This window comes from Panthera onca, chromosome E2 (genome assembly GCF_046562875.1).
Source record: "Panthera onca isolate mPanOnc1 chromosome E2, mPanOnc1 haplotype 2, whole genome shotgun sequence".
In the NCBI taxonomy this organism is placed as follows: domain Eukaryota; kingdom Metazoa; phylum Chordata; class Mammalia; order Carnivora; family Felidae; genus Panthera; species Panthera onca.
Genome location: NC_138353.1, coordinates 6,660,542 through 6,686,956, shown reverse-complemented (window position 1 = coordinate 6,686,956; position 26,415 = coordinate 6,660,542). Strand labels below are relative to the sequence as shown.

The following is a 26,415-nucleotide window of genomic DNA, read 5'->3' as shown; positions in this document are numbered from 1 at the left end:
CCTCCTCCTGAGCCCCATTTCCAACCCCCAGGTACTTCCGGAACCTGTGCTCAGATGACACCCCCATGGTGCGGCGGGCCGCAGCCTCCAAGCTGGGGGAGTTTGCCAAGGTGCTGGAGCTGGACAACGTCAAGAGTGAGATCATCCCCATGTTTTCCAACCTGGCCTCTGACGAGCAGGTGGGTGCTCCCCAGCCTCCTCCCCCTCCAAACCGTGTCTACAAGGAATCGCAGAGCTAACGGGCCTCTGCCTCCCTCTCCCTGTTCCAATCCTCTCCCCAGGACTCGGTGCGGCTGCTGGCGGTAGAGGCGTGTGTGAACATCGCCCAGCTCCTGCCCCAGGAGGATCTGGAGGCCCTGGTGATGCCCACCCTGCGCCAGGCTGCCGAGGACAAGTCCTGGCGTGTCCGGTACATGGTGGCCGACAAGTTCACAGAGGTGAGTGGGGACTGTTGACGTCTCACAGATGGGGAAACTGAGGCCCTCAGAGGGGAAGGAGCGGGGCCACGTATAGGAACTGGAGTTTTAGTTAAATCCAAAGGAGTCATCAGGTATTTGAGCAGGAAGATCTCTGATCATCTGGCTGGGTCTCCTTTCACATGGCCAACCTGGGTTGAGTAATACTGGCAACTTGAAGTGCTGTGTTGGAAAGGATTCTGAAGCCAAGTTCAGGTTCTGCGGAGAGCCATAAGAGCAGAGAAACGGTAGTACCTGTGTACTCTTGACCTAATTGAACTCTGTCCTTTTAAAAAGGGAAGGCATAGCCTGTATTAGTTTTGGGGGCTGCCATAACAAAGTACCACAGACAGGGCGGTACTTTATTCCCTCACTGTTCCTGGGTGCCGGAGGTTTGAAATCAAGGTGTCCTCTGGGGTGGTTAATCTGAGGCTTCTTTCCTCGGCTTGTAGATGGTCTTTTCCTGTGTCTTTGCATGGTCTCCCTGTTGTGCGTGCCTGTGTCCTAACCTCCTCTTATAAGGATTCTGGTAATTTTGGATTAGGGCCACCTTAATAACCTCTTTAAAAATCCTGTCTTCAAATGCAGTCAACTTTCTGAGACAGTGAGGGGTTAGGACAGTTCAGCCCATAGCACAGCTCAAAACTTGGGTCAGAATGACCCCACTGGGCAGACAGAACAGGGACAAGATCCAGTGTCTCTGACTCTGAGGACAGTGCTCTTTCCATGGAGACCCAAGTTTGCTTTTCCCACCATCATGTTTGTTGACCACCAGCTCTTTTCTCGGTGCTGGGGATCCAGTGAATTTGCATTCCTGGCCTCCACGGGGCAGGCAGTCTGAAGTTGGGAAGGTCTACTGAGGTAGAGGGAAACGGTGCCCAGGCCGACAGACACGCACGAGGCACTGAGAATAGGAGGTGGTGCTGCAGCTGGTTCTAGAAGATGGGTGGGTGGGAGCTGGGATAGGAACTGTGTCCCAGCAAAAGGACAGCATGCGCACAGGGCCCTGGGAGGCCAGAGCCAGTGCGAGGGGCAGCATTTGGGGCTCACTCTTGGGGGCCCCATGTGAGGGAAAGCCAGAGAGAGGCTCAGGGTCTGACCTTGGGTGCACTCCACCCCATGGCTCCCCGTTCCTGTAAGTGTGTTTGTGGAAGGACTGGGAGCCTCCGGATAATATTTCCCGGGACCATCCATGTTCCCCGTGAAAAGTTAGCACGTGGCCGCACCCTGGAGGCTCAGCACCATGGTTAAAGACAATTCTGTCCTTGGCTTCTGGACAGCATGAACTGGATCACACTGGGTTTTAGATAAAAGCTCAGCAAAGGCAGGGATCTTAACACTGTTTGAGCAGCGCTTGGCCTGCAAGAGATCCTCAGTAAATACCTGTTACGTGGAGAAGAGGCAACATTTGTTCCAGGTAGCATTAGGCCCTTCAGAGTTTTTGTCTGTCCCTCTCTTGGTCATGAACTGTCCTGCTTCCTCCTAGGGCTTCAAGAGTCAGGGGATAGGCAGGGCCTAGCAGGCCTTCTTCCCCCTTAATGTGTATACATTTATTTTCATTAGAAAAATAATTCATCTTGTAATTTGAAAAATACAGAGGAATATAAATTAAAAAGCAAGAGCCATCACATGACTGGAATGTTTTTTGGTGGGGGGAGCAAACCCCACCCCAAATAGCTTGAGTGGTAGAGATGTGTTACCATTCTTAATGCAGACAACAGCGCTATGCCATAGGTAGTCTCATGGCCCTCATTTTGCTTTTAAGGAAACGGGCTCAGAGAGGCTTGGACACTTGGCCCGGCTCACCCTGTGGTGCTGGGATTAGATCTCAGCAGTGATTCTAAGGGCACACTCTTACCCTCACTTCTGGTGCCTTGAACTTTGATTCTGGTCTCAATTGCCCAGAGTACCTGCCCAGCTGTCTCACAGCCCCTGCTTTCTGTCTGCAGCTCCAGAAAGCAGTGGGGCCTGAGATCACCAAGACAGACCTGGTCCCTGCCTTCCAGAACCTGATGAAAGACTGTGAGGCCGAGGTGAGGGCCGCAGCCTCCCACAAGGTCAAAGGTTGGTGCTGGCGACCAGAACACAGCAAATGGATGGGTGTCTGAGGGGTCTGAGGTAGAACCAGATGTCAGGTTTCACCTTCTTCTGCCTCCCTTCTTCTTCCACAGAATTCTGTGAAAATCTCTCAGCCGACTGTCGGGAGAATGTGATCATGACACAGATACTACCCTGCATCAAGGTAATGCAGTTTGGTGGGAGGATTAGGGGAGATCTGAGTCTGCTAAAGGGATGGAGATGGGGCTTTATGGACATCCAGACGCAGATAGTCCCCAGCCTTCTGGGGCCAGGCAGACTTGGGTTGGAAGCAGTTGGGTTTCCTGAGTGCAGGCAGAATCTGAAGCTTGGGGCCGAGCTTGGAGGTGGGGGTGCTTCCTTTCAAAAGTCCCAAGAGCCTTGGGATTGGGTGGAGGCTACTGGGAACATGGAACTCTAAGCAGGTGGGACAGGTGAGAAACTGCCGTGTACCTTTGTGCCCTAAACCGTCCCTGCTCCATGCGGGATATGGGCAAAAGCAGGCCATGGCTCAGGCCTCTTAGGAAGTGGGAGTCTGCTTGGCCATTTGCTGCTGCGGGGGTTGTCCTGATCCTGTCCCCTTTCCCTATTCCCCCCCAGGAGCTGGTGTCAGACGCCAACCAACACGTGAAGTCAGCCTTGGCCTCCGTCATCATGGGCCTCTCCCCCATCCTGGGCAAAGACAATACCATTGAGCACCTCTTGCCCCTCTTCCTGGCTCAGCTGAAGGATGAGGTAATGGTGCCGGGAAGGCTCTGAGCTCTGTATTGGCAGAGGTGACAGGTGGGTCAGCTGCTTTCCTAGATTGGTCTGGAATCTCCTAGAATCTCAACAGACATCCAGGTCCCAAATGAGTTGGATATTGGTGGGCACAACGGAGTGTGTGTTCACTCATTCACTTATTAGGCAATGTTTTGCACACCCTTGCTCTGTGCTAATTCTTTCTCTGGGGATCAGGGACACCAAAAGAGACTAAGACAGTTTCACTCCTCAGAGACCTTCAGAGACTGACAGTGGAGAGAGGGAGATGGGCAATCCCATGATCGCATAGGTGCTGTGATAAGTTCTTGTCTTTTAGGATTTAGGCAAAGATGCCGTAATAAAGACCCCCAAATACAGTGGCTTATGTAAGATAATTTTCTTACAACAGTTCAGAGCTAGGTGGGTCCTACATGAGGGGTTACCTCTGCTGACCTCCACACTCTCTGGGTCTGAGGCAGCTGCTCCAATCTTCACCATCCCCAGCCAGGATGAAGGCAGAAGGTATTAGACAACAGGAAATGTGTGGTCCTTGTAAGAGGGCACCCACCAGTCTGTTCCATGCCCCACTGGCCAGAGCCAGTCATTTGACCACACCTTGCCATTCATTTGGGCTGGAATACAGAAGATGAGAGTGCCAGGCGGGGGCTAGACAGGTTGTGGGGTGACAGCCAGGGAAGGAGTTTGGACTTGAACTATGGGCATCACAGATGTGGGTGCCAGAAAGGAACCCTGAGGTTACTGTCAAAGAAAGATTGCAGCATGGAGGCCAGAAGAGGTGCAGGGAGACCAGACTGGTGGGAGAGGAGGTGTGGCTACAGAGATGGGGAAGATCTATGCGGAGCGGGGGTGGTCTGCAGGCTCCCTGGTTCCTGTCATGGTGGTGACCAGGCACACGGTGAGACTCTTTAGTGCTTTGTGACTTCCTCGTTGCCAAAGGCCTCCGTCTCCCTCTCTCCCTGCCCTCCCCGCCCTTCCCCCAGCACACACAGTGCTAGGAAATCGCATCAGATTTGAGTCCCCTGCCACTCCCCCAAAATATCACGTTATTAAATTCTGCTATGATGGGATAATCTCTCAGCCCCGGAATTACAAATCAAATTTGTACAAATTACAAATTCAACAAATCTTGTGTTGAAGGCTATGCACCTGCTAAAGAAAAGCTTAATAATCTTACTGTTGATCATTTATTTGTGTCACTTGTTACAGTTCAAACCAGAATTCATTTTTATAATGACTCAAATTTTATGACCTAAGTGAAGTGCTTCACACACACGTTTTCTTTTATAAGCATGCTTTTTGTAGCTATAGCTTGTTACAAATATAGTTTGTATTTGCTTGTGATGCTTAAGTGGAGACAGCTTGGCTGGTGAGCGTTGGCTTCTGTGTCCTTTTAACACCTCACCAGGGTCTCGAGGAGCATTTTGCTTCCTGGCATCAAAGGGAGCTCCACATTCAGCTTGCGTGTGGAGGTGAGCCCACATGTGCTACAGCAGTGCCACAGCTAGGGCCGGTTTCTGCACCGGCTTCGCCTTCAGCAAGCGCTACGTGATGGTCCTGTTCCTGCAGCCGTAGTGCGCCCCAGGGCAGCTTCTCCTGCAAAGAAGACAAGACCCATCATGGTTTTCTTTGTCTTTTTCCTTTTTATTTTTTTTAAATATTTATTTAATTTTGAGAGGGAGGGAGAGAGCATGAATGAGAATCCCAAGCAGACTCTGCACTAACAGACCAACATGGGGCTCGAACCCACCAACTGTGAGATCATGGCCTGAGCTGAGACTGAGTCAGACTCTTAAAACCGACTGAACCATCCAGGTGCCCTGACCCATCGTGGCTTTCTTGGTGTGCGATACTCATCTGGCTTGTATCTGGAATTTCAATTCTAGACCTGTAAACTTTACATTTCATACTTGATAAGATTTATAAACTTACCCAAATAAAAAGGGCCTTTTTCTGGGTATGCCTAAACAGAGGTTTTTAAATGGTTTAAGCCATCGTATTTGTATCTTCTCTTGTGTTCAGGACACTGGCTTGTTGCAGCAGGGGCTCAGAGATGCCCTCCCAGGACCTGGGCAGGCGCTAGCCCTGTACAGTCCAGACCTGCTGAGTTAACCCTTCACTGCACACACTCACTTGGTTTATTGGTTCATTTCTACACCTTGTTTTTTTGTTTGCTTGTGTTTTAACAAGGAAATAGTTTTTTGCCATCTCCGAGGGTAAGTGGTGTCTGTGGGAAAGCCTTCACCTGAGAAAGGCCTCTCTTGTCTCTGGTCTCTGGCTGACACGGAGTCTCAGAATTGTACCTGACCTTTTCGGATGCCCCAGCGAGGGTTGCTCTTGAGCTGTGGCCCGGAGTTGTTCTTCTGGGCTTTCTGAGATGGCAGGTGCTCCACATCAGGGAATGATGTGGCAGCCGGGGGAAGGAAGCCTGTTGACAGAGGAGGCTTAGCTCGGCTCCTGTGCTGCTGCAGAGCCCAAAGCCAGTTAGACGGTGTGCTTTGTTGGGGGCCCATTTCTTCCTTGTCTCCAGAGGTGAGACTCCCAAGTAGGCACACACCGTATTTTTCCATCCTTAGAATCGTGTATGGCTAACCTTCGGAGAAGGGAAATCGGCCCATTCACTGTGAGGATATTTCCGTTCACATCCCTGGATAAGTGCTAACTCCCCTAATTTTTCATCGTGTTTGAAAACTGAGGCCAGACTCCTCACATGGGTCTCCGCTCAGTACGGGAAGGCCATCACAGTGGTTTTATATGCATTTCAAATGTCTTTTATTCAAATGAGCCGTCAATCCAGTTAGTTTTCAGTTTATTCAAAGAAGAAATTTCCCTCTCTTTTGGGTGTTACAGATGCCTTCATTCCAAGTGGGGAAATGCACAAGGCTCTCTCCTCTCCCTTCCCAGCCCTGACTCTGACCGCATCTTGGTCTGCTCAGTTGACTTGAATCATCCTCATTACTTTCCCCTGGAGTAGATTGTGACTCATGCACGTCTACACTAACGCGCTTTTCTAACCTGGGGTTAGGATGGCAGACAGGGCAGCTCCCGCTCCGGGAATCTTTCTTAGGAAAAGAAAGAAGAACAGGTATAGTCTCTCATGTAAGTTCAGGCTTTTAGACAACCGTCACAGGAGAAGGACACCAACAGGGTGGACAGCACTGGAATAGTTCCTTCCTCAGCATCCTTGGCTCTAGAAAGAACTGAATTAATACCTTGTAGGGAGGGAAATGGTGTTGGTTCTGAGAGTTCTTTAGCCGTTGGACTGGCCGGCCAGAAACTGGCTGTCTTCTGTTCCTAAATGAGACCTTACAGTGTTTGATAAAGAAAAGATGTGCTCGTAGGCAGGGCCTCCGGGGATTCTACTCTGGAGGTGCCGGCCAAGCCATGCTGTCCTCACAGTAGTGGCCGTACCCGTCACGGCCGCTGCATCTACGTCCCCACCTCCATGCTCAGGGTCAGCGATAGGCTAGAACAGCCCTCTGCCCAGAAGAGCTGTCACACTTGTGGTTGCTGTTGATCAAAGTGAATGGATAAAGTCAGTGAGGGAACAGGTGCACAGGAGACCCGGCACGAGTCCCCAGATGTCCTCTCCTTGCAGTCCTATGGATGGCACTTAAATCTCCCACAAGTGACGTGTGACCGCATGTTGCCAACCAAGGAAGCTCACTGAGCCTTGGTTTCCAGGGATTTTATAGAGGGGTTGGTCACATAGCCAAGGAATGGAGCTGCCTGCATGGCTGACCTCAGTTACTCTGTATCCAGCCCCTCCAGAGGTCAAGTTGGTACCTCATGGCCCACGGCCCTCCCTGTAAGTCATGTTGTTAGAGTTGTCTGTCCGGCATGGCCCAAGCTTCCCAGGTGACCACAAAGACGCTCTCATCAGACAGGATATTCTCCCAGGAGCTGGTCAGGGGCCCAACCCTTGTTTGGAACATGCCTAATTGGATCTGGATCGACCTGGATCTGCGGAGTTAAACCCATTATGGCACTGCGTACTTGTTTACTTGGTTCGTTGATTCGTTTCTTACTTGGTTCAGGTTACAAAGAACTACTTGTGACGATTGCCATCTGGGAACATACGATTTGGAACAAGGTTCCAGTAGGGCTTCTGTTTTTTGTTTTTGTTTTTTAAATTTGCAAATTTTTTTTCTTTTCAAATTTCTATATAAATTCTAGTTAGTTAACATATAGTGCAATATTAGTTTCAGGAATAGAATGCAGTGATTCATCACTTGCATATGGCACCTGGTGCTCATCACAGGTGCCCATCCCCCCACCGACCTCTTTCCATCAACCCTCAGTTTGAGTCTCTCATGGTTTGTTTCCCTCTCTCTTTTCTTCCCTCCCATATGTTCATCTTTGTTTTTGTTTTTTTAATTTTTTGTAACATTTGTCTATTTTTGAGAGAGAGAGAGACACAGCATGAGTTGGGGAGGGGCAGAGAGAGAAGGAGACATAATCTGTAGCCGGCTCCAGGCTCTGAGCTGTCAGCACAGAGCCTGACATGGGGCTCGAACTCACAAACCATGAGATAATGACCTGAGCCACAGTTGGACATTTAACCAACTGAGTCATCCTGGCACCCCCATCTGTTTTGTTTCTTAAATTCCACATATAAGTGAAATGGTACAGTATTTGTCTTTCTCTTGACTAACTTCTTTCACTTAGCATAATACACTCTAGCTCCATCCACATTGTTGCAAATGGCCAGATTTCATTCTTTTTCATGGCCAAGTAATATTCCATCTATATTTATATGCCACATCTTCTTTATCCTTCCATCAGTTAATGGACATTTGAGCTCTTTCCATACTTTGGCTATTGTTGACAATGTTGCTGTAAACATCGGGGTGCATACACCCCTTCGAATCTGTATTTTTGTATACTTTGGATAAATACCTAGTAGTGCAATTGCTAGGTCATGGGGTAGTTCTATTTGTAACTTTTTGAGGAACCTCCATACTGTTCTCCACAGTGGCTGCACCAGCTTGCATTTCCACCAACAGCGCGAGAGGGTTCTCTTTTTTCCGCATCCTCGCCAACATCTGTTTCTTATGTTGTTGATGTGAGCCATTCTGACAGGTGTGAGGTGGCATCTCATCGTGGTTTTGATTTGTATTTCCCTGATGATGAGTGCTGTTGAGCATCTTTTTGTGTGTCTATTGGCCACCTGGATGTCTTCTTTAGAAAAGTGTCTCTTCATGTCTTCTGCCCATTTCTTCACTGGATTATTTGTTGTTTGGGTTTTGGGCTTGATAAGTTCTTAATAGATTTTGGATCCTAACCCTTTATCTGATATATCATTTGCAAATATCTTCTCTCATTCTACAGGCTGCCTTTTAGTTTTGTTGACTGTTTCCTTTGCTGTGCAGACTTTTGTCTCGATGAAGTCTAAGTAGTTCATTTTTGCTTCTGTTTTGATTAACGAGAACTGTGTTTATGTGCCTTTTCTTTTAAGTTGTTCTCCTCCTTTAAGGGAAGTTGGTGGGGTACATGTGTTTGTGTCTGTGTATCTCATAATGCATATGTGCATGTACTTATATAGTAAGTCAGCTCTCATAACATCGGTAGTCAACAGGCAGCTGAAAGTGCATTCCTTCAGCAGAAGTGTATTGAGTGCCTGCTAAGGGCCAGAGACTCTGCCGGGTCCTGGAGACATAAGGATGAATGAGACTTCCTCCTTACAGAGCTCAAAGACTAGCGGGAAGAATAGAAGTCATAGAAGTGATACTAATGAGCTCCCGCACATCACGCCTCTTGTGGATCAGATACCAGCAGGCACTTTAATGGTCTCAACCACCCTCGAGGCAAGATGTATGTTTCCCTGTCACAGATTAGTATCCAGGGAGGCCCTGTCCCTTGCTGCCGGGCTCACAGCTGCCACACAGCAGAATGGGAATGTTATCACGTCTGTTCTTTCCAGAGCACCATATTTTTGCAGTAATTGCTGCCAGTTCTTCAGAACAGCTAAGCATCTCTTATGCTCTGTGGTGAGATTCAAAAAGCTGCTCACGTAATGTGCTTGCTGAGGAGGAGCTGGACAGGGCAGTAGCAGGCCCTCGGGAGGTGGTGTGGCTTCTAGGGAGTTGATGCTGTGCGGCTCTGTGAGCTGTCTTCTGGGCCAGGTGCATCCTCTTAGACCCCCATCCTCCCCTCAGTGCCCGGAGGTGAGGCTGAACATTATCTCCAACCTGGACTGCGTGAACGAGGTCATTGGCATCCGACAGCTGTCCCAGTCCCTGCTGCCCGCCATCGTGGAGCTGGCCGAAGATGCCAAGTGGCGGGTGCGGCTGGCCATCATCGAGTATATGCCCCTGCTAGCCGGACAGCTGGTGAGTGAGGCGGCCTGGAGTCAGGCCGTGTTGTGTTCAGCGTGTCCAGGGCTCTCACAGTGTCACCAAGGCCCCCGAGGGCTGTCTGGGGAGTAGGACGAAGGGGCATGGGAAATGGGGCTGTAAAGGTGAAGAGACTTCAGTTAGAACAGAGAAGGGAAGGGAGTCCCCCAGGGGAAGCTGAGGAGTATCCGATGTGTTTGGGTGGGTGTGTTTCCCTGCGTATCACTGGAAACTCCCCAGTCTCCTTTGATTCCTTCTCTTTTTTTTCTCCTGCAGGGGGTAGAGTTTTTTGATGAGAAGCTCAACTCCTTGTGCATGGCATGGCTTGTGGATCATGGTGAGTCCCTCCGGCAGGTGGGGGAGGATGTTGGCGCTCCAGGAAGGATGGACTCGGCATTGACTGGGGCTTGCAGGGGTGTGGAGTCACTGCCCCAGGCCATCTGCCGCTTATGTGGACCAGCTACCTTTTTAGAATCCTGGATAAGGGCAGGGTGGGAAGGGAAACAGAGCAGATCACCCAGGGGCGGCCTGGCCCGGTGCAGTGTAGAGAGTGCCAGGGCAGCTGGGCAGGTAACTCGGGCTGGAATCCTGCCCCTGGCTGTGGAAACTCCGAGCACACTCCTCTGTGAAACGGGTGAGAACTGCTCATTGTTTTCACCGAGGTAAAAGTGTTTGTTTGTTTCACTGCCATTCCAAGTATTAGTTACTAAATAATTTGCTTAGGCATATCAGTTTACCCATCTGTAAAAAGGTCGGTAGTGGAAGCTGTGTCTTGGAGTTGTTGGGAAGATACTGCACGAAAAGGAACCGCACTTTAGCAAGTAGCACAGGCTTTGCTTCACCTGCAGCCCGGCACCCAGGGCTGCCTGGTCAGCAGTAGCGAGGGACTGCTCCCTGCCCGCTCAGCCCTTCACCTTCTGAATCCCCGCCCTTTTGCAGTCTATGCCATCCGTGAGGCGGCCACCAGCAACCTGAAGAAGCTGGTGGAGAAGTTTGGGAAGGAGTGGGCCCATGCCACTATCATCCCCAAGGTCTTAGCCATGTCTGGGGACCCCAACTACCTGCACCGCATGACTACACTCTTCTGCATCAATGTGAGTGCCCCCACCTGCCCGCTGGCCTGTCCCCCAGGGAACTGAGCGTACCTGGGAGAGGAGGGATGGCCGGGGTCCTTGGGAAGACATCTGGCTCGGGAGTGGGGATGTGGTAGAGTTGGGGGCGGGGAGGAGGGCAGGGATGGGTCCCTGGGGAACTACAGGCCAGGGGTAGGGACCTGCATGGGGGAAACCCAGGACTGGGGAGGTTTGGCCTGCTGAGCAGTGACTGCCAAACCTTTCGGAGCATCCCTCTTGTTGTCTATAAAGTATATGTGTATATTTACATATGATACATTGCTTATGTGTGCAAGCTCTAGAGTCAGACCTACTCATTAATTCTAGTTCTGCCATAGATTAGTCATAGGCCTTGGGACATTTCCCAACTGCTCAGTGTTTCAGTGTTCTTACCAATAAAGCACTCATCCTGTTAATCACAATACCTTACTCAGGAGGTTGTAAAGGTTAATCTGGCCATACACGCACAGGGCTTAGAACAGTTGTGTTATGTGGAGCAAGGGCTCCTTTCTAGTCACTCAAATAAACCATCCACATAGCTAGAAATTAAAAGATAGAATTTAACAACATATAAATATAACTGAGTGTTCTGATGATTTCTTCCCGCATCTCACTTTGGAAGCCGTCACACTAAGGAAAACATCCTGGGGTTAGGAATCCAGGCCCATCCCCAGAAGATAAAGGGAAGTCTGAGGATGGGCAGATGGGACCAGGACAGTCTGAGCTGAGGGTTTCCAGGATAGGGAGACAGTGGTATTAAGGTGTTAGGAGGGCGTTAGTAGAGATGGCAGCCTCAGGAGAATAAACTGTTCCAGAGTGAGTGAACCTGGGCTCAGAGACCCCCATGTTGCTCAGCGACACGCTCAGACGTGGTGATCACTGAGGTGGCCTGCTCAGAGGAAGGAGGAAACGGGAGTTAGCCATGAGCTTTGTGTAATCACCTCTCTGTCACTCACCGCCCCCAGGTGCTGTCTGAGGTGTGTGGGCAGGACATTACCACCAAGCATATGCTGCCTACAGTTCTGCGTATGGCTGGGGATCCTGTCGCCAATGTCCGCTTCAATGTGGCCAAGTCCCTACAGAAGATAGGGCCTATCCTGGACAACAGGTGAGGTCTGGACCCTCCTTCACACACCGGCGGGGCTGATTCTAGGCATCTTAATCTTTGACCTTTGAAGTTGGAGCCTAGGGTTGGAGACCCAGCGTGGCTCTTGCTGTGTAAGCCTGGCCGGTCTCTTCATCTTCCCAAGGTCTTAGTTTCCTCAGATGTGGAATGAGAATTCCCATGGCCCACCTCATAGTGGGAGGGAGGCAGTAGGATGACACTTGTGTATATACTGGTAGCAACAGGGAAGAAAATGAAATTAGCAAGTTTTAATTATTTTTGAATGTGTGTGTATGTGTATTATTATTGCATCAAACCCATCAGATACCAAGGAATAAATTTAATAAAAGATATAGAACATTTTTAGTGAAAACTATAGAACATTGCTTTGAGAAATTAAAGATTCACTTAATATTCTTGGATGGAATTGTTCCCCAAATTTATGTATAGATTCAGTATAATCTCAGTCAATCTTAGCAGGTTCTTTATTGAAAAATTGACAAGTTGATTCTGGAATTAACAGAAACGAAAAGATCTGGAGTAGCAAAAGTGGTCCCAAAAAAGAAAAAAGTTGGAAGACTTCTAAAACCAGATACCAAGACTTATGATACCATGGTAATTAAAAAGTGAGGTGCTGGCACAATAATATAGCCCAATGACCCAGAATCAAGGGCACAGAAACAGACCTGTGTGTATATAACAGTAGGTGCTACTGCAGTTGAGGAGTGAAATGTAGGTATTTTCATAGACAGCCCAGTCAGTTGGATATGCATGGGGGGGGGCGGGGGGCGGGTTCCCACTTCAGTGTGTAAGCGAATTAGAGATAATCGACCATAATCAGAAAAATAAAAAAGATTTTAGAAGAAAATTTGGGACAAGATCTTTAAGAGTTAACAAAGATTTATTAAATTGCTCAGATTTGTTAAATAGCTCACCAGGGGAAAAGGTTGGTGAGTTCTTGATTGAAAAGAACTTCATTGAAAGAGAACATTATGAGGGGCCCCTGGGTGGCTCAGTTGGTTAAGCGTCCAACTGTTGACTTTGGCTCAGGTCATGATCTCAGGGTCGTGAGATCCAGTCCCATGTCGGGCTCTGCGCTGGGTGTGGAACCTGCCTAAGAGTCTCTCCCTCTCCCCCTCCCCCTCCCCCACTGCCCATGCCCCCTCTCTCTCAAAGAAAAGAAACACATTATGAGAGTAAAATGGCAAGCCACTGATTGGGAGCATTGGGGGTAATACCTATTTCTGACTAAGGATGGACTCATCCAGACTACTTTCCTACTAATCAATAAGACAAACCCCCAAGAAAGATATGGGCGAAACCGACTTGAAGACGCACTTCTGAAAGAAGATCTCCTTGTAGCCATTAATATGTGACAGGGTGCTCAACATCATCAGCCATCAGGAAATTGCAAATGAAAATACACCCCAGAATGGCTTAACCTGAAAAAAATTCGGGGTCATTCGGCGTTTGTAGAATGGCTGGAACTCTCATACACAGCAGGTGAGGCCGTGAGTGGCATATAGGTGCAGTCACTCTGAAAACTGGTAGAATCTAGTGGAGCTAAGTGTAAGTACACTGTGAGCCAGCACAGCACTTCCATTCCTGGAGAAACGAGTGCTTATTTGTAGCAAAAGGACGTTCGTGGTAGCTTTATTCATAGTAGCCACGGAATGGAAACACTCCCAAGTGCCCACCGGCAGTGCAGTGGATAAAATCGTGGTTTGTTCATACTGTGCGAGACCGTATTGAGCAATGAAGACGTCTGCTCTACTTAACACAGGTGATTCTCACCAGCGTCATGTTGAGTGAGAAGCCGGACGCAGGGAAACAGAGTGTGATTCCACTTCTGTCAAGTTCAAAAATAGGCAAAACAGATCTAGATGATAGAAGAGAGAATGGTAGTTGTGTGGGGCAAAGGAACGGTTCTGTTAACTGGAAGGGGACATGGCTTCATTTCCCCAAACACTTGACTTGCCGTGTGGGTGCATTTCCCAGGGGCCCTTACTGGAGAGTAGATACCTCCCCCTTGGCTCCTATTGGGCCAGGTACTTCTCCTTCAGCACTTGATATGTCTCTGTTAATTATCGTCAGTTTGGTCTGTGTCTTCCTCCTCACCCAAGCCCTTGCCACGGGCAAGGCTCAGGTGTTGGATTTACCACTCTGCTCACACCTAATGCATAGTAGGCCTCAGTAAATATGTTAAATGAAGACATCCTTTTGCTGAGCCTCTGAGACTTGTGGGTCCTGTGATTCTCTGCCCCACTTTCCCAGACTGACTGACCTCCCTTTGTCTGTTCTGGACCCCCAAGACCTCTGTCCTAGTTTGTTAGACTTCCAGCCCGCAAAGTCATTTCATCTCTGGGCACACGTGCGTGTCTGTATCTGAACCCCTCCTTGCCCAGAAACCCTCTGCCTCCCTCACGCCCCCAGCCTAGCTTGCCTCACCCCTTCCCTCGCCTTTCCTTTCTCCTTCCAGCACACTGCAGAGTGAAGTCAAGCCCATCCTAGAGAAGCTGACCCAGGACCAGGATGTGGATGTCAAGTACTTCGCCCAGGAGGCTCTGACTGGTAAGGCGTGAACTCAGACACCCCGGCGGGAGGGTGGTGTACAAGGACGAGCCTAGGCCTGAGAACAGCAGCTCCTGGGAGGGAGAGATGCAGAGCAGCTGGGGGCAGAGGGCTAGCTGTGGTTCTGACTCCCTCCTGTTCCTGTTCCCCCAGTTCTGTCTCTCGCCTGATGCTGGAAGAGGAGCCAACGCCGGCCTCTGGTGTTCACCCTCCCCCCCAAGTCCCTCCCTCAGGGAGACGGTGGGGGGCCTTTGGCTGTCACTCCCTGTGCATGGTCTGACCCCAGGCCCCTTCCCTCAGCACGGTTCTTCCTCTCCCCAGCCTGGGAATCCGACTTCTTGCTGTCCACCTCCCGAGGGGCTTGGGGAGCACAAGGTGGGACAGGGCAGTGACCCTGGGAGGAAGGGGCCACTTTCATCCACAGAGATGTGAGTGTCCAGGGTCACTGGCTCCGGCTGCTGTAATGGGGAACCCCTACCCCATCTTCTCCACCTCCTTTCTCCCTTCCTCCCTTCCTCTCCCCACCCCCTTCAGTGGTTTTTTTGTGTGTCGACTGTGCCGTTTTTATTTTGTTCCTTTTTTCCCTTTTCACAGAGAAATAAAGGTCTAGAAATAGCTGGTCCTCTGGTTTTAGTCACTAGCATGGAGGAGGGGTGCCACACCAAGGCCATGCTTTCTCCCACTCTCTTTGGGGAAGACCTAATTATTGGGCTTGGGATTTCTCTGGGGAACCACCAGGAGTGTAGCTGGCCTGCAGGGTAGAGAGGGTCCATGAGGTGTCTCTGGCCAGCACAGGCCTGGCTGCAGCTTGGTCTCACAGACATCAGCCAAGTATGTGGTGGTTCATAGCAGGTGCCTTGGAGCCAGACTGCCTGGGTCCAGATCCCAGTTCTTTTAGAAATGGCTGTGTGACCTTGATTGAGTAGGTTACCCAGTTTCCCCAAGCTCAGTTTTGTACTTTGTAAAATGGGGAAAACGGTAGAGTCAAGATTGCAGTGTGAAGACTAAGTAAGTTCATATATGTCAAGTGGGTAACCGCGCGTAGCACGTGAGAAGCTATGCCTTGCTGGAGAGCCCCCTGTGGGTCAGGCCCTGCTGCTGAGGAAGCCCCAGGGCTGTCACAGGGAATGAATGGGAAGGGTACCGGCAGGATGGAGCCCGTTGTCCCTCCATACCAGTTCTTCCCATTTCTTCACTAATAGAGACACTCTGCTTTGTAGCTGGGCACGTCTGCCTGGATTCAAGGCGTTTTCCAGGTCTCTTGACATTCGAAGTGGCATTGTGACTAAATTCTGCCCAATAACATGTGAACAGAAGCGGTGTGTACAACTTCTAGGAAGTGTTCCCCAGGAGGAGCTATGTACCCACTGCTTTTCCTCCTTCCTGCATTTTAGACTATAGATCAGATGACTGGAGTGGGAGCAGCCATCTCGGGCCAGTAAGCCCAGCAAGGTAGCAGAACAAGAGGAGCCTGGGTCCCTGATGCTATGACAGCCCACACCAGTGTGGGTTACTTGGGGGAGTTAAACTGTTTGAGTCACTGTTCATTTGGGGTTTCATCACTTGCAGGTCACCAAATTCTAACTGATGCAGGGGCCAAAGAGCCCCGGAGAGAGGAACAGGAGACTTAGTGGATGGTGGTACGTGTAAGGTTTCACAGAGGACGCGATACTGAGTGAAATTTTGCTCAGCAGGGTGGACGGGAAATTGGCACTGGGTGGCAGAGCGGTTTCACCAGCTCAGCCCTCGTGTTACTGAGTCCCTACTGTTAGGCCCAACTGCGCCCTGGGGGATGAGGGTGAAGGAAACCGTTCCACCCGTTTTTGACTTACGTTGGTTTCATAAGGGAAGGGTCTGTGGCTTACATTCAGGCCCCACACTGCACTCAACACAAATGTACCTTTCCTGGGGTATAAATATTTGAAGGACTGACTGAGTGAAGAATTGATGAAGTTGGGGGTGGGGCAGTGTGGTCACTTTCAGCATGATGAACGTTCAAGTTCAGTAGGCAGTCTACCACTAATTGTTGAAAGAACATTCAGATGGATGCTGCGTGGTGTTTCATCTACATTTTACTGTGTAACAACCCACCCGCAGAACTTGGTGATTGAAAACAATGAAAATGTATTCCTCATCATTCTGCAGTCTGGGCTCAGGTCAGTGGGAAGCTTCCTCCATATGGTATCTGCTGGAGTTGGAATGTTCAGGATGAGTTTGTCACTCCCATGTCTGGGAGTACCACCTCATCCGAGGCCTGTTACAGCACTGTGACCTCTCCAGGGTGGCTGGACCTCTTTATCTGATGGCTTATGGTTCCAGAGCAGCTTCCAAGAGAACGAGTCCCAGTTTACTCGCTTTCAAACCTCTGCTCGCATCACAAACCAAAACAAGTCACATGGTGGAGCTCAGAGTCTGTGTGGGGAGGGACCTCGCGAGATGTGAAAACCTGGAGGGTATGGTTCACTGGGGGCTGCCAGTAATAGTCTCCGACACATGGTCCAGAGAGAAACTTCGAGTTCCATCTTAGCTCTGTTAGAGGCGGGTGGAGGCATCAACAGCATAAGGTGAGGCTGATGGCAGAGTGTATAGAGCATTTGGAGAAAGCCGAAGATGTAAACTTTATCCTGGAAGCTGAAAGCAGCCACAGGGATTTTGGTAAAGGAGTGACAGCATCAGAATTAAAGGGGGTGGGAGGACCTGGAGGATATGGTCTAAGCAAGAGAGGAGTTTTGAGCTGGAGCAGGTACCGTGCAGGTGGGGAGGTTGTGGGTAAAAAGGGAAGCGAAGCTTCTCAAGGGGACAGATTGAGACTGGGTAACACTTGCATCTGGGAGTAAAGGGAAGGATGCAGTCATCTTGGCAACCAGGGTTCAAGCCTTCTGAGACCACCTGCTCTTCTCTGAGAAACCGTCTCGGTTCCTGCAAAGCTACACGTGCTTCAACATCGCCAACCCTTTGCGCGTAACACGAACCTCTACCTGGAAAGCTTTCCCTCCTCACTCCTCAGGAAACAGAAGTAATTCAGTGTGGAGAGTGGGAAAACAAGTGGGGAGTGGCACTGGAGAGAAGTATGTGGGGGCAGATTTTGAAGAGCCCTCAAATACAGTGAAGGGATTGATTGTGACCCTGAGGGACAAGATCCAGCAAGATTTAGGGGAGATCCTTCTGGGGTCAAATGAGGCCAGGGGGCCAGAGAGGAGGCTGGGATGATGGTCCTAGGGGGCAAGGGCAGGGCCTCAGCGGGGGCTGTGGCTGAGGAGAGCAGATTGAGGAGGTAGACTTGAGGCCACTTCTGCTTTTCAAACGCACAGGGAAGTTACACAAGATGAAGCTGGAAGGAAGGCCCTGTCCCCATCCTGTTCTCAGATCTAATCAAAATTTAAAGCCTCAGCGTGTGCATTGTCATCGGCCCTCCTGTCTAAGGAAATCCCTGCTCCAACCACTCCCTTTAGTCCTTCTCTGTGCAGCTGTGTTTTTCAGATGACGACGAAACAGACCCAGAGTGTTTTGGGTGTCTGATGTGGGCTCTTACGGACATACCAGATCAGAACTCCACAAATCTCTCCTAGAAGAAGAAGTGCCTTAATTTCTTCTAGTAGCCCAAGATCCTTTCAGGTCCTAGCCAAGGAGGAAAGCTGGCCCTATAAGCTAGGCGAGAAGAAGCAGAGCATGGCTGGCACTATAGGAAATAGGGTCCTGGTCTCTTAACCATGATGCAAAATCTAGAAATCCACGGTAAGCTTTTTAATGAGTTATTGGGGGCAAAACCTGATCTCTCCTGAACTACTATAGTCTAAACAAAGCCTAACTTTAGAGCTTTTATTCCTCTTACGTAGAATATACATCACAGCAGAAATCTCTATATCAGGAATATATGGAATGCATTTGATGGGTAATCAAGAGTATCCACAAAAGTCCAGGTCCAGATGGCTTGAGTAAATTCTACCAAAACATTTAAAGCATTAATACCAATTTTTCACAAACTCTGCAAAAGTAATAGTACTTCCCAACTCATTTCGAAGCCAACGTTACCTTGATACTAAAACCAGACAACACCACCAGAAGAAAACCACAGACCAATATCCTTCATGAACATAGATATGAAAAACCTCTACTAAATACTAGCAACCCAAATCCATCAGTACACAGAATTAGGCACCATGATCAAATGAAATTTATCCCAGTCATGCAACGTTAATTTAACATCAGAAAAATCAATAAAAGATAAAAACCATGTGATCATCGATGCTGAAAAAACATTTGGCAAAATCCAACATGCTGTCATAATAAAAACACTCAACAAATGAAATAGAAGGGAACTTCCTTAACCTGATAAAAGGTATCTACAAAAACCTGCAACTAATGTAATGGTGAAAGACTGGATGCTTATCACATAAGATCATGAACAAGACAAAAATATCCACTCTTGCCACTTTTCAACCTTGTGATAACAGCTCAGAGTAATGAGGCAAGAAAAATGAAAAGGCATGCAGATTGGAAAAGAAGAAGTAGAACTGTATTTGCAGATGATATGACCTTGTATAGGAAATCCTAAGAAATCCACTAAAAAAAAAAGGGTCTAATAAACAAGTTCAGCAAGATTGCAGTATGCAAGATAGGTACACGGGAATAATTTGTATATCTGTACGTTGGCAGATAAATGTTGGTATGGATGAGATACTGGACTCATATACTGCTGATGGGAATGTAAATGGTATAGTCACTTTGGAAAACAATGTGTTGGTCCCACAGAGTTACCATTTTGCCCACTCATTCCACTCCTAGGTATATACCCAAGAGAATTGAAAATATACGTCCTTACAAGAACTTACACGCAAATATTGGTAACAACATTCTTGACGATAGCCTGAATGTGGAAACCACCCAAATGTCCATCAACTGATGAATGGACAAATGAAATGTAGTGTGTCCATATAATGGATAGGAGTCAGCCATAGAATGAATGAGGTATTGATACATGCTACAACATGGGTGAATTTTGGAAACATGTCAGGTGAAAGCAGCCAGACATAAGAGGCTGAATATTGTAGGATTGTTTTACTTGTACCTTTGGTGTCATTTCTAAGAAATCATTGCCAAATCTAATGTCATGAAGGTTTTGACCTATATTATCTCCTAAGAGTTTTACAGTTTTAGCTCTTACATTTAGGTCTTTGTTTCATGTTGAGTTAATTTTTGTATATGGCGTTAAGTAGGGATCCAACTTTTTTTTTTTTTTTTTTTTTTTTTTTGCCTGTGGGTATTCAGTTTTCCTAGTACCATTTGTTGAATGGTCTTGGCACTCAAAAATCATTTGACCATAAATGCCAGTACCATGATATTTTGATTACAGTAGCCTTGTTTTCAAATCAGGAAAGTGAGTCCTAGCTTTGTTCTTTGTTTTGGTTTTTAGGGGCCCTTGAGATTCCATAGGAAGTTTGGGATGGGTTTTTCTTTTTCTGCAAAAAACATCATTGAGGTTTTGATAGGGATTGCATTGAATCTGTAGATGGCTTTGGGTCATAGTGACATTTTAGCAATAGTAAGTCTTCCATTCCATGAACAGGGAATACATTTCCATTTATTTAGGTCTTTAATTTCTTTCAGAAATGTTTAGTAGCTTTCATTGTAGAAATCTTTCACCTTAATTAAATAAGGTTAATTCCTTATTTTATTTTTTTATGCTCTTATAAATGAAATTGTTTTTGTAATCTTTTCAGATTGTTCATTGCTAGTATATAGAAATGCAACTGATTTTTCTGTTGACATTTTATTTTGCTACTTTGCTGAATTCATTTATTCTAACACTTTTATTCTGGAATTTTTAGGTTTTTCTACATAGAAGATCATATCATCTGCAAACAGATAATTTCACTTTGTCCTTTCCAATTTGGATGCCTTTTTTTTTCTTGCAGATTTATTCTGGTTACTATATTTATCATTATATATTGAATAGAAGTGGTGAGAGTGGGCACCATTGTTAATCTCAGGAAAAGCTTCGGCTGTAACTCTTAAGTATGAGTTTTACAGTTGTGGGCATATTATATATGAAGAAGTATATATGGTTGTGGGCATATTATATATGACCTTTATTTTGTTGAGGTACATTCCTTCTGTACTCAATTTGTTGAGAGTTTTCATTATGAAAAGATACTGAGTTTTAGGTGCTTTCTACAACTATTGAGATGATTCTATAATTTTTATTCTTCATTCTGTTAATGTGGTCTGTCACATTTATTGATTTGCATATGTTGGACCATCCTTACATCCCAAGGATAAATCTTATTTGACTGTGATGTATGGAACTTTTAATATGCTATTGAAATTGGTTTGCTAGTTGGTTGTTGAGGATTTTTGCATCAATATTCATCAGGTATATTGACCTGTAGTTTTGTTTCCTTGTAGTGTCCTTCTCTGACTTTGGTATCAGGGTCTTGTGGACCTTGTAAAATGAGTTTAGGAGTATTCCCTCCTCTTCAACTTTTTGGAAGAGTTTTAGAAGGGCTGTCGTTAATTCTTCTTTAAATGTTTGGTGGAATTGACCTGTGAAATGAACTGGACCTGAGCTTTTCTTTGTTGGGTTTTTGATTCCTTATTCAGTCTCCTTATTATTGGTCTGTTCAGATTTCTGTTTCTTCAGTATCCAGGAATGGTAGGTTGTATGTATCTAGGAATTTATCTGTCTTCTAGATTATCCAGTTTATTAGCATATTATTTTGCATAGTAGTTTCTTATGATCCTTTGTATTTATGTGGAATCAGTTAAAATGTTTCCTCTTTCATTTACAATTTTTCTGAGTCTCTTTCTTGATTTGTCTACTTAACAATTTGTCAGTTTTCTTTTTTAAAGGAACCAATCCTTAGTTTCACTGATTTTCTTTTGTCCATCTTGTCTCTATTACACTTTTTTCTGCTCTGATCTTTATTATTTTCTCCCTTCTGCTAGGTTTCTTTTAGTTTCTTGAGATATGATGTTACATTGCTTATATGAGATCTTATTTTTCTTAATGTAGGCACTTTCTTAATGTTGGTGTCTGTGCATTACATAAACTTCCGCCTTAAAAGTGTTTTGCTGCATCTTATAACTTTCGGTATATTGTGTTTCCATTTTCATTTGTCTCAGTATACTTTCTGATTTCCCTTTTGACTTTTTTTATTTGTTGGTTCAGGAGTGTTAGTTTTCACATTTTTGTGAATTTTCCAGTTTTATTCTTTTTATTGATTTCTAGTTTCATGCCATTATGTGTTGGAAAAAATATTTGATAGGATTTTAGTCTTCTTAAATTTGTTAAGACTTGCTTTGTAGCCCAACGTATGATCTGCCTTATAAAATGCTCCAGGTACACTCGAAAAGATTGTTTTCTGGTGCTGTTGGATAGAATGTTCCATGTATGTCTGTTAGGTCCATTGGGCTATAGTGTTCTTTAAGTCTGCTATTTCCTTGCTGATTTTTTGTCTGGATGATCCATCAAAGTCGAAAGTGGGGTATTGAAGTCCTTTTACATTATCGTATTATTGTATTTTCCCCTTCATCTCTGTCAACGTTTGCTTTAAATATTTAGGTACTCGAGTACTGGCTTATATATATTTACATTTGTTACATCCTCCTGATGGATTGACCCCTTTATCACTATATAGTGACCTTGTTTGTCTCTTGTGACTGATACTGCCTGAAAGCCTATCTTATCCAATAGAAGTGTAGCCACTCTTGCTCTCTTTGGTTTCTATTTGCATGGAATATCTTTTTCCAACCCTGAAAGTGAAGGGGTTTATGTTTATCCTTTCTTCTGCTCTAGACTGTTGTTCAGCCCTGAAGTAAATCTTTCAGTTCAGTTGTTTTATCCTTTGGCTCCAAGATTTCTGTTTGATACTTTTTTCTTTCTTTTTTTTTTTTTTAATTTTTTAAATGTTTATTTTTGAGTGAGACATAGAGACAGAACATGAGCAGGGGAGGGGGAGGGGTAGAGAGAGAGGGAGACACAGAATCTGAAGCAGATTCCAGACTTTAAGCTGTCAGCACAGAGCCCGATGCTGGGCTCGAACCCATGAACCGTGAGATCATGACCTGAGCCGAAGTCGGATACTTAACTGACTGAGCTACCAGGTACCCCGGATACCTTTTTCTCTTTTTTTTAATATTTTTTTCTGTCTTTGTTGAAATTCTCACTTTGTTCATGCATTGTTCTCCTGACCTCATTCAGTAACCTTATGATGGTTATTTTGAATTCTTTGTCAGGTAAATCATATTCTTTCCATTTCATTAGAGTTGGTTTCTTGAGATTTATCTCATTCCTTTGTTTGAGATATATTTCCCTGTTTCATCATTTTCCTTGACTCTGTGTTGGTATCTGTGCATTAAGAAAAACCCAGCCACCTCTACCAGTCTCCATGGACTGGTCTTGTAGATTCTGGGAGTCTCTCAAATCTTCACACTAGTCCGAAATACCATCTTTGTTGTAGTGGCCCCAGGCATCTAAAATATGCTGGGTCCTGTCAGTCTGAGACAGGTGAGACAGAAGCCAGTCCTTCAGGCATCCCACAGAGAAGTTGGGACTTTGGACGTGTGGTCCATTCTTTCTCTGCCCAGGGAGAATATGGTATCTGAAATTTTTCTTCTGCCCGTACTGTGTTGAGCTGAAAGAGGGGTTATGGCGCCTGGTTGTATGTTGGTTTAAACCTGTGTTTATTCTCACTGGTCTCCAGGCATCTAGAATATGCCAGGTCCCATCAGCTGTCTGAGACACAAAACAAGCCAGTCCCTTGGGTAGCCTTTGGAAAAGCTGGAACTTTTGATGTTTGATCCAGCTCTTTCTTCCCTAAGGGGAAAGCTAAGAGCTATGCCAGGGGTAGACATTATGGCAAGGAGACTCAAATTTTCCTACTGGTCTCAGTCTGACTGGTTTGACATTTACCCAGGATGCAGGAACCTCTCAACTAGCTTATGGATTTCTTACAAAAGGAATTCATCTGTTTATGGTTGTTGAGTCACTGAGTCTATTGGGGAAAGGAGCTTTCTGGGCATACTGTTCTGCCATTCTGCTGACATGACCCTCATAGGCACATTTCCTTTTTGTTTTCAGTAGCCTTTGGCTGTTTACAGGTCAGTGATATGAAAGTATAATACTTTTTATTCATCCATTTCTGTGTCAGTCTTGATTAACTCCTCAAAAATAAATAATAAACTACAGTCAAGCGTCTTGTTTTGGGCCTGCCTCTTAACCATCAGCCTCTTTAACAGGTAGGACAGTGCAGGCCCCTAATGCCACCTGGCCCAGCTCTTGGGTAAATTTGTCCCAGGAAGCCTTTTCATATGCCCTGTCATTTAGTATTTTCTGTCATTTTCACTTTAGTCTTGTGGTTGGTGTGTGATGTTAAACCAGGGAGTGACTTTATTTGCAGTTCCTTTATTACTTAGGAAGTTGAGGAGGATTCTGAAAGGTCTTTGTAATTGCCTCTTTGAGAACAAAGGTTCATCTCTCTCAGTATCTCATCCTCACTAAGACTGTCAAGAAATGTGAAGAATTGTCTTAGATTTTACCCCATTTGCAAGATAAATCCTGTCTATTTCATGAATGCTGATGGAAGGCATGAGACTCCTGGGTCTAAGATAAGATTTTATCATTTATTTTGTTTATTTATTATTTATTTATAATGACACAGTAAACAGCAAGAGCTTCATGTTTGCATTTGTTCCCCTGGTACTCCTCAAGTCCTATGGTGGTGATGCAAAGAGACCCAGGTGGACGCTGTGCACTTAGTAGGTTTGCATTACCACTGAGTAATGTCAGTGCTTAGGACTTAAGAATCTCAACCTTTTATGGGGTGCCTGGGTGGCGCAGTCGGTTGAGCGTCCGACTTCAGCCAGGTCACGATCTCGCGGTCCGTGAGTTCGAACCCCGCGTCGGGCTCTGGGCTGATGGCTCGGAGCCTGGAGCCTGTTTCCGATTCTGTGTCTCCCTCTCTCACTGCCCCTCCCCCGTTCATGCTCTGTCTCTCTCTGTCCCAAAAATAAAAAAAAAAAAAGAATCTCAACCTTTTAAAGTTGTTACAAGCAAAACTGCCCAAATTTTTGCCTCAGGGGGAAGCATTATTTTTATGGTGGTCAAGTAATTTGCCCTTTTCCCTGAAGAGGGATATTGTAGGCATTGCCTGAGGCCAACAAAAATCCTTGAAATGATAATTCAGAAGCTGATACAAGCAGTGAAAACACTTAAACCAATGGAGAACTGTCTCTCATCATGGTGCAGCTTTCCCTGTAAAGCAGGAGAAATAATCCTCTGAACAGAAAGTTCCACTGAAGATTTCTGACACCAAGACTAACCTTGATAGTGTGGTACACTGGGGTCGTAAGTATTGAAAGAGACCCAGAGAGAGAATTACCAGGAGGCTGGACAGAAAGTCAGCTGCCAAGGCAAGGTGATGTTAAACCAGGTGAGGCAATGATCAGTAACCAAAAAGGAAAACCAAATATCACATTTTATCTTGAAGGGGGGGAAAAAAAAAGACTTAAGTCACTACCTATACATAAAACAAATAGTTTCCAAATGGATGCTGATGGAAACTTTAAAGGTATAAATGGTGTTTTGAAAAGGAAACAACACCTATGAGATTTTATAAAAGGACTTCTTAAACAGAACGACATTAACTATAAAGGAGGACAAATTGAGAGCTGCTACTCATCAAAAGACACTAAGAGATAGAGCCAAGAAAGGATTTCCATCCAGTATACGTAAAGAACTTTATAAAATTCAGTAAGAAAATGATAGAAAATAAAACAGGAAAAAATGAACAAAATAAAAGCAGACACTTCAAGAAAAAAGTACCCAATATCTAATAAACAACAACAGCAATGAAAAAAACGATCAACTTCCTAAGTAATAAAGAAACTGCATATAAAGTCACTACCTAGTTTAATATCACACACCAACCACAAGACTAAAGTGAAAATGACAGAAAATACTAAGCATGAATAAAGACATGTATAAACTAGGCATGTTGTACACTGTTGGTGGGTATGAAATTCACACAAACATTTTTGGAAAATTGGCAGTTATCTCCAAAAGCTGAGTAGATACAGACCTGCGGCCCAAAAGTTCCTCTATCACATATGTACCCAACAGAAATGCATACATGTATCACCAAACCACATTGTAGCGTTTACATGCCAGTGCTATTCATGATAGCCTCAAACTGAAACCCACTTTTGTGTGCATGGACAGAAGGGTTAACTTGACTGATTCATATTCAGACAAGGGAATTCTAACACCAACAGCATGAGAAAATACAGATAAATTAACAAACGTGGAATTGTATTTAAAAAAAATTTTTTTTTACATTTATTTATATTTGGGAGACAGAGCACAAGGGGGGCATGGGCAGAGAGAGGAGACACAGAATCTGAAGCAGGCTCCAGGCTCTGAACTGTCAGCACAGAGCCCAATGCGGGGCTTGAACTCACAAACCACGAGATCATGACCTGAACCGAAGTCAGACACTCAACTGACTAAGCCACCCAGGTGTCCTGACAAACATGTGGAATTTTAAAAGCCAAATACAAAAGAGTTCCTGCTGTAGGATTCCATTCATACGAATTGCAAAGAGGTGAAATTGTTTTAATCTAGGATCTATACACAGGTGTGTTCAGTTTGGTATCTTAGTGCACTCATGAGTTGTGCATAAATATTTTTTTAATACATATCGGCAACTAAACAAATTAGTTGTAAGAAGGTAAATAGGTTAATATGCAGTGACCCTATATTGTCATCTGTATTAACTATATTAAATAACTTTACATAATGATTAGTTTTTACAAGTCAATTCTGGGTTGGAATCTATGAGATGTTAAGTTTATAGCACCGATAAAAAGGGGTAAAATGTAGAATTATTAAAATAAACACAGAAGTCAACATTGGAAGAATAAGAAAATAGAACAGGTATCATGAAGCATACATAATAACTTGGCAAATGCTTTCCAAATTTGCCCATTATTAAACTTGAAAGATA

At 45.8% G+C, this 26,415-nt stretch overlaps 1 protein-coding gene across 1 annotated transcript in view; it reads left to right on the top strand.

Annotated features, from left to right (window-relative positions):
- The window catches only part of PPP2R1A (protein phosphatase 2 scaffold subunit Aalpha), a 37,518-nt gene extending 22,490 nt beyond the window's left edge, over positions 1-15,028 (top strand). Inside the window, exons 5-15 of the mRNA XM_060652470.2 lie at positions 32-179; positions 282-437; positions 2,405-2,519; positions 2,627-2,697; positions 3,132-3,266; positions 9,449-9,622; positions 9,902-9,962; positions 10,565-10,719; positions 11,703-11,845; positions 14,322-14,413; positions 14,567-15,028. Of these exons, the coding sequence (XP_060508453.1) occupies positions 32-179; positions 282-437; positions 2,405-2,519; positions 2,627-2,697; positions 3,132-3,266; positions 9,449-9,622; positions 9,902-9,962; positions 10,565-10,719; positions 11,703-11,845; positions 14,322-14,413; positions 14,567-14,583 (1,267 nt within the window). The 3' untranslated portion in view covers positions 14,584-15,028. The remainder of the gene's footprint in view (positions 1-31; positions 180-281; positions 438-2,404; positions 2,520-2,626; positions 2,698-3,131; positions 3,267-9,448; positions 9,623-9,901; positions 9,963-10,564; positions 10,720-11,702; positions 11,846-14,321; positions 14,414-14,566) is intronic.
- The last annotated feature ends 11,387 nt before the right edge of the window (positions 15,029-26,415 follow it).